Here is an 8,791-nt window from a genome sequence, read left to right on the forward strand (position 1 = left end):
TTATGCACCAGAGAGCTGGACAATAACTAGGGAGGACAGAAGGAGAATTGATGCCTTTGAGCTGTGGTGCTGGAGAAGAGTATTGAATGTACCCTCGACTGCCAAGAAAACAAACAGATTCATCCTAGAGAGGGTTAAACCAGGCTGCTCCTTGGAGGCAAGGATTCTGAGGCTTCCTCTGACATACTCTGGACATGTTGTAAGGAGGGAGAGGTTCTTGGAGAGAGACATCATGCTTGGGAGGGTGGAGGGACAGCGCAGAAGGGGAAGATCTTCTCTGAGATGAACTGATTCAGTGACTGGGGTAATCAGGATGGGTGTATGAGAGGCAGTGAGATTGGCACATGACAGAGCAGGGTTTAGGGCTGTTGTACATAGGGCTGCTATGAGTCGCAAGTGACTCAATGGCACATAACAATAACAACCACCACCACCTTTGACTTGGTAGCATAATTTTCTATCCACCAGGCCCACAAGCTCTCTCAGGTTGTTGTTGTTGTTAAGTGCTGTTGAGTCGTAGATGATTCACAGCAACCATATGAACGAAAGACCTGAACAATTGTCGCAAGAAGGGGAAGGCATCATAAATAGACTATACATAATCTAAAAATGTATAGTCTAAGTAAAACATAATTAAGAATGTATAAATACGAAAAAAAAGAATGTATAAATAGAAGATAGATACCTAGAATCTCCTAAAAAGAAAATGCTTATGGCTTATGAAATGATTTTCTCCAAAAAGAAGAACAAAAAAAAAAGGGGGGGGGGGAAACAACCCAACCTCAACCAAACAAACAAAAAAAGATTTCTCCAAAAGAGTGGATAAAAAAGGAACTCATAGATTGGGGGGAAAGACCCATCAATGACATAGCTGACAAGAGTGAGTCTAATCTTGAAAATTTCTAGAAAATGCTAATATCTCAACAGCAAAAAGTAAAAAAGTTTGATTAAAAAATGGGCAAGGGACATAAAGAGACACTTCATCAAAGAAAACATTCAAGAAGGCAACAAAAACATGAAGAAGTATTTGCCATCATTAGCTATTGTTATGTATGGCCAAGTTGGAACTGACCCATAACTGATACTCTAGCAAGTTTTTAGAGGCAGTAAATCGCCCATCTTTCTCCCAAAGAGCAGGTGGTGGATTTAAAACAAATGTCTTCGGGTTGACAGAGAAGTTTCTTACCACTAGTCCACCAGAGCTCTCTTCAACAGCTATGCGTAAACAGTACAATGAGGTAATATACCACACAAGCAATAATAAAAAATAAAGAAACAATAAATGGTGGCGAGGTTGTAAGGAGCCTGGAATTCTCATAAATTGCTGGTGGGAATGCAGAACAGTTATAATCATTATGGGAAACAATACCTCCTTAAGAAGCTAGAAATAGAAATAGCGTATGTTCCAGCAATTCTACTCCTTGGTATGTATTTTACAGAAATAAGAGCCATGACATGAAAAGACATGCATATTCATGTTTACTGCAGTATTATGTACAATGTTGTTGTTGGTCAACTATGACTCACAGTGACCCTGTAAACAATAGATTCAGAATCTTGTCCTATCCTGTGCCATTCTCACAATCTCTCCCATGTTTGAACCCACTGTTACAGTCCCTATGTCAATCTATCTCTTTGAAGTTTGTCCTCTCACATTAGACAGTGCTATAATCTGCTTTATGTTTATCACTATTACTATTATTCTTGTATTTTCTACCTTCCTTGCGCCTGCCCCAAGTCCAGCTGATGTCCTGAATAACCCCTACCCCTGCCTGTCCTCTGATTTCTCTGTTGGGTCACAGACTGCAGCTGTTTCCAGCTGCACATTTCCCTTTAATCAGTCATAAGCTCTTAAGCTCCAGCTGCCAAGCATCTGCTCCTTTTGGCTCTAACAGAGGGAGGGATTGTTTGAGAAACAAATTCCTGAGCTCTGGACCAGTCCCCATGATGCTAAAGAAGTCATGAAACTATGAGACAAAACATTATAATAGGTTATTATAAATTTTAAATGAGTTCAAGGGTCTTTTCTTATTTTTAATAACCTTCTGACCCTAACCAAAAGACATACTCTTCTTGTTTAAGAAAACATTCTACATCAGTCATCTCAATGTTGGCCTGTTCTTCCAAGGAACTAAGATACATATCTGTGGTGACTATAATTTTCATCCCTCCAGTTTCATAAAAATACATTAAATGCTATTAATGCTGTAGCTTAGATATGGAAGAAAGATCACAGTAATTTTCATTCAAAGGTCACAAGGAAGAGTTTTTGATTTGTGTAGTAAATACTAAGAGATATAGAAATTGCTTGTTTGTACACTGAGAGGAGCTAGGAGTGCAGACTGGTATACCTCATTTCATACTCAGGCAGCAACTTTACTTGTTACATGTCTATTTTACAGTATCAGATGTCATTTGAACATAGTAACACAAAACTTTAACCTCCTGATTTATAACTGCAGGTGGTAAGATTATTTTTATGGGAGAAATATTAATAACTGTTAAAAGATCAAATAAAAACAAAGAAAGGCTGTAAGTATTTTCTGTCCTGGTGTGGTACATTATAAGAAAAATTTCAAAAGAGTTTTGAAATAAGAATAAAGACAAGTTTTCTTGAAAAGAAATCTTGAGGGTTAATGGTATAGAGAATCTAATATAGAAGAAAATGAAAAGAAGGCATTATTTGACTTTATAGTTTGGTTGCATCAGTCTCCAAATAAAAATTATAATAGACATGACTGACAAAGTTATGTCAGAGAAAAAAGAAGACTGTAATATACACACAGTTCACCAAAACACAACATGCCCATGAAAGAGAGAAGCTGTGCCCATGGGAAGTACCTGTCTCTCCCCAGAGACTGTCAAAGCTGTTGATCTGTGCTCGCTCCACTTCCTCTTCATCTTTTTCTGGAAGATCAAGCAGGTAGGAGACAATCTGAAACAAGAAGTTGTGTCAGCTGAAACTTCAAGTGGAAAAATATCGTGCTGACACCAACTTGTGAGATTTGGAAACTACCTGGATGATCCATCTGCACACAGAAGAAAGCACTGACTGAGCAAGGAAACCCAAAGCTGAGCACTTGTCTTATCTCGATTTTACATGAACAACATTCACTTACAAAGCATGTGATTCCACATAATTATACATCTCTTATTTAAGTTAAAAAGTAATCCCATATCCTTTCAATACAAAGACCACAGAAGAGAAATGTAGGGGAACCAAATGTACACAATTCTTCAGAACAGAGTGATTATCTTTTCCCTGTCTCAGAAGTACAGGATCTGTGCTGGCAAAAGTAAGGGAGAACGAGTACTAACAACAAATGAAAATGACAGCTCTGTTTCTGGGAATGTTGAGTGTAAAGAAACTGAAAACTTCTTTTATAGGAATGAATAATTTCCATTTTACTTGATCTTTCCTTGGTCAAAAGGACAGTTGTTTCAGTGCAGCCTCCCATGCAGTACTCTACGGAAGGCAGCTTGCACAGGTCCATGATTATTCAATCATCAGGAATTTTACAGACCAGGTGTTAAACATAACCATTGTTAAAAAAGGAAATAACGATTAAATAAAACGTTAAAAACAATGACTAAAATACCTTAAGTTTCTAATTACTTAACAATTTAACTACATTCTCCTACTATCTATATTCTTGCTTACTTGGATCTGTATGGAGGAATACTATACAATGGTATGTTACTGTGGATCTATCCTTAGCCTGGAAACCACCATACACTACAAATCAGGATTTGAATTTATGCTGAAGCTGAAAAAATTTTTAAGTCAATGAATATTTATATGAGGGTGAGAAATGGTTTAATAGTAAACTATGCATCACATTTAACGTTAATTATAAAAACTTAGCAAATTAGCATTGAAACAGATGAGGAGAGAACTGTTTAAAAGGGATATGTGATTAGATATTATTGTCATGACAGGAGTCCAGAACAAAGGCTGCATAGTGGAGAGGACCTGGGGGAAGTGACTGTAAAACAATGGGGGAAATTTTTCTTTTACTTTTCAAAGAGAAGAGTGTACTGGGTGGGGAGGGCTGGGCAGGGAGAAAAAAGAGCAACAATGAATGAATGGAAATCCAAAGTCTCTGTAAATTTTCATTAAAATTAAAAAAAAAATTAAGAAAAGTTAGCAAATTAGGATGTAACTCCATTTGTCAATTCATTTCTGAGTTGCAACCATAGGGTGGTTATGAATAAAATTTGGCAAACATAGAATTAGAAATATTGCATGTTTAACTATTATCTGTAAATTAATAATTTACAGAATTTATAACAAAATTGCTATAGTTGTTAAGTGATTGGATTGAGATTGTTATCAGTTGATTATGATGCACAGAAACCCAACTAACAACAGCTTCAAGTCTTGCCGCATCCAGCACCATCCTTAGATCTTGACATGCTCAATCTCACTGTATAACTGTTGTAGTCACTGTATACATTCATCTCATTGAAGAGTTTTTCTCTTTTCTGCTGACCCTCAAGATTTCCAAGCATGATATCTTTTTCCAAGGTCTGGTGCCTACTGACAACATGCTCAAAGTATGTTAGATGAAGTTTCAACATCCTTGCCTCTTGGGATCACCTTGAACACACTTTCTTCAAGACACGTTTATTGGTTTTTTGGTAGTATGCGGTATGCTCTATCCTTTTCACCACAATTCAAAGGCATCGATTCTTCTGATTTCTTTACTGATTTTCCAACTTTCGCATGCGAAAGCTACTGCAATTACAACAGCCTATGTCAAGAGCACCTTAAGTCTTTAAACAGCATTTTAAGGAGATCCTGGAGAGGGGATTTTTAAAACAATAAGCTGAAGCATATAGCAATTTATAGAAAACTTAAGTAGGCCCATGCACACAGCCCTGCACACATACCCCTACACACCTAAGCCTCAATTCAGGAAAGCCAGTTATTGAACATTTTCTGCCATATCATCAATTTCATATCTTTCTCCATTATTACTATAATTAATAATGTGTATAGTGTTTTACAGTTTATAAAGCACCTTTTATTAAAAAATATACAAAATAATTTATTAGTTTCACTTTACTGATGGGAAAGAAAGGCTGTAAGAAATTAAATAACTTATGCAAATTCCAGAGCTATTGATAAATGAAGGTAGGACTCAAACCGGTTCCTTCTGAGATTCTATGTGCTGTGTTCCTCTTATGCTACACTGTCATGTGACCACAAATCAACAGTTAATTATCATTATCTCTTAAAAGCAAACTCACTGTGATTCTAATTCATAGTAAGTGACCCAATAGGGCAGAGCAGAACTGCCTTGCAGGTTTTCCAAAGCTGCTAATTAATATTTATGGAAGTAGACTGTCATATTTTCTCCCATGGAGAACTTCCATAGTGGGCTTGAGCCGTGAGCCTTTAGGTTGGAAGCCTAGATTTTTAAGTACTATGCCACCAAGGCTCTATTATCTCTTCAAAGAGGGTAGAAATATGGTGAAGCAGTGGATTAGATAATAATAAAAGTCTTCCAATTTTCATGTCCTATGCCACAATTCTAGTAGTCGAGTACTTTAAGACTCTGATCTCCCTATCCTTCAAAACAGTTATCAAAAGTCAATTTACATTAATTTGACTAGCAATTTTATCATGACATAGCCTTTCTCGGCTGGTTTCCTAGGTCTTCAATATATACTTTGAAATAAAAAACCAAAACCCTCAAATTCCATCCTCTTTCTCACCTCCGTGAAACCCATGCTGGCTGCAGCAATGAGGGCCTGTTGGATGGCTTGGCTCTTCTTAAACACTCCTTGTTGCTGGCCAGCCATAGTCCAGTCACACTGAATCAAGAACTTGACAACTTCTAAATGCCCTCGGAGTGCAGCATGGACTAATGCACACTGTCCATTCTTATCCAAGTGATCCACCTAAGAAGAAAGATAAACAAAGACACGTGGTCAGAAAGACAGGATTAGCCTGCTGTGCAGTCTGGACGTAAAATTCTTCTCTATGCTAGGCTAAATTCCAACAAAAGTTTCAGTATAGGTTATAAGTTTAGACTGAAAGGAGAGTTTAAGATCAAGCCACTAGAAAGTCTCTAGACACTAGCCTCAAAAGACTAGTAAGTTATGGAATAACCAGCATTAAGTTGTAACTAGCATATTTAAAAATTAATTTGTTTCTGGGTCTTTTACTGACTTCAGTTCCCCTCAGACATTCAAAAAACAAATGTTTACTGAATACGTCCTGTGAGCAATGTACTGTATAGGATAAAAGGACAAGATTGTAATATATAGTTTCTGCTTCTAAGAATGATCAAACTAGGTGGGGAGATGAGAAAACATGACAAAAGCCTATATAAGAAAGGAATACATAATTATGCTATAAAGTAAAATATGTCATAAAGTTTCAGAGGAAATAAAAGGAATTCTTAGAATCAGAAGCAGATTCAAAGGGAAATGTCTATCCTAACTGGCTAGGATAAAGTGATGAATTTATTCTAGTTTTTCTAAGGTTAGGGTATACAAGAGGGAAGAATTTAAACTATAAAGATGAACAGATTTTTCTGAACTAGTGCATGGATATCTCAGAATGCTAATAATATTTTAATCAGGTTATGAGAGTCACTGAGAAATTTCAAGAGAAAACCACACTGAGTAAGAACTGTGCTTTCAAAAACCAAGGAAATGAATAAAATGAACTATTTACTCTTAGAGAATAATAGTTAATGTGTGGAACATCCTACTGTGCCAGAAAGTAAAGAAATAATAAAAGCAGATAGAGGTTGAAGGACATAGGAGCCAACTTGAAGGGAGTACTCAATACCAAATGTGGGGGCAATTTGAGCAAAGAAATGAACAATCATAGTAATAACAGTCCATGGGATGAAATGAATATCCACAAGTCACAATGATATGATTGAATAATAAATAAATGGGAAAAGAAGAAACAAAAGCTCTTCCTTACACAGAACTCCAATAAATAAATATTAAGGAAAGATAAAAATAGAAAATCTCTATTAGGGAACGATCACAACAGTAATTGTTAACAGGCAAAAATCATTGATGGTCGGTCTCTCCCTGTCCAGAACAAAGAGTGAAGAACAATTAGTCCAAAGAACTAATGAAGGACTAAGGACCATTGACAAGTAATATAACTTCTGTGAGGTTCTTGGTTAAAATATATAAACTCAAGGATAAAATATCAGACAAACTAAAATTGAGTCATATTCTACAAAATTACTGGCTAGTATTCTTGAAAAGCATCAAGATTATAAAAAAGGACTGAGAAACTGTAAAAGCCTAGAAGAAACTATGGAGACTACAATGAAATAGAAATGTGAAATCCTGGATTGGAGCTAGATTGAAAAATGGCAGAACTAGGATAATTAGAAAATCTGACTTAGGTATGTAGATTAGTTTATAACATTTATCAATATAAATGTCTTGGTTTTTATAACAGGATTATGGTTACATTCTTGGCACCAGTACTGAGGAAATCAAAAGACTAATTACACTGGGGAAAAAAAAATCTGCTGTCTGGGACCTCTCCAGAGTACTGAGGAGCAACGATGTCAGTCTCGAGACTAAGGTGTACCTGATCGTGGTCATAGTCTTCACAATTACTTGCTATGCAACAGAGAGGTGAACAATTACTAAGGGTAACAGAAGAAGAATTGATGCCTTTTTGAGTTGTGGTGCTGGAGAAGAGTCTTGAACATACCACAGAGTGCTAAGAAAACAAATAGGTCTGTTTTGGCTTTTTAAAAAAACTTATTAATTTTAATTACAGTTTATAGAGGTTTTGAATTTCCATTAATTCATTGTTGCACTTCTCTCCCTGCTCAACCTCCCCCCCACCCCAGTTTGTTCTTCTATTTGAAAAGTAAAATAAAAATTCTTTCACTGTTATACCATCCCTCCCCACAAGTCCACTCCACTATGCAGTCTTCATTCTGAACTCCTGTCATGACAATAGTACCTAATCATATATCCTTTTAAACAGTTCTCTCCCTCATCTGTTTCAATGCAGTATACATAATGTGTACCATCTTTCTCAGACTCCTCCCAACCCCGATGTCAGTCCCATTTTACAGCAGTAGCACTATGTAGTATATGTCCTTTTGTGACTGAGATATTTCACTCAGCATAATGTCCTCCAGGGTCACCCACTTTGTATAATTGTTTTTTGCCTTGTTTTTCAATGCAGCACAATATTCCATTGTGTGAATATACCACAGCTTGTTTCCAACTCTTTGCTATTGTGAACAAAGCAGCAATAAACATGGGTGTGCATATATCTGCTTGGGTGGTGGTTATGGTTTTTTTGGGGTATATTCCCAGTAGTGGAACTGCTGGGTTAAATGGTATTTCTATTTGCAACTTTTTGAGAAAGTGTCATAGTGCCTTCCATAGTGGTTGCACCATTTTACACTCCCACCAACAGTGAGAGTAAGGCTTCCAGTTTCTCCACAATCTTTCCAGCATTTGTTGTTTGCTGTTCTGTTAAATTTTGCTCTTCTTACTGGGATGAGATGATATCTCATAGTTGTTTTGGAGGCTAAGATTTTGAAGCTCCATCTCATTTATCCTGGGCACATGGCCTGGAGGGACTGGTCTTTGGAGAAAGACATCATGCTCGGTAAAGTGGAGGGACAGGGCAGGGTTCAGAGCTGTTGTGCACAGGTTCACTGTAAGTTGCAGGTGACTTGACGGCATATAACAACAGCAACAAATGAAGAGTATATAGGAACTCTGTAGTAGTTCAATAATATATTTTTTTAACATTTATTTTTATTACACATTTTTATTA

At 36.7% G+C, this 8,791-nt stretch overlaps 1 protein-coding gene across 1 annotated transcript in view; it reads right to left on the minus strand.

The window, feature by feature from the left end:
* TANC2 (tetratricopeptide repeat, ankyrin repeat and coiled-coil containing 2) overlaps positions 1-8,791 on the minus strand; it is a 380,809-nt gene that overhangs the window by 36,094 nt on the left and 335,924 nt on the right. The window contains exons 16-17 of the mRNA XM_006897797.1: positions 5,722-5,907; positions 2,842-2,935 (exon numbers count right to left, since the gene is read on the minus strand). Of these exons, the coding sequence (XP_006897859.1) occupies positions 2,842-2,935; positions 5,722-5,907 (280 nt within the window). The remainder of the gene's footprint in view (positions 1-2,841; positions 2,936-5,721; positions 5,908-8,791) is intronic.

This window comes from Elephantulus edwardii, unplaced genomic scaffold (assembly GCF_000299155.1).
Source record: "Elephantulus edwardii isolate Elephantulus edwardi_28Jun2011 unplaced genomic scaffold, EleEdw1.0 scaffold00216, whole genome shotgun sequence".
Taxonomy (NCBI): Eukaryota; Metazoa; Chordata; class Mammalia; order Macroscelidea; family Macroscelididae; genus Elephantulus; species Elephantulus edwardii.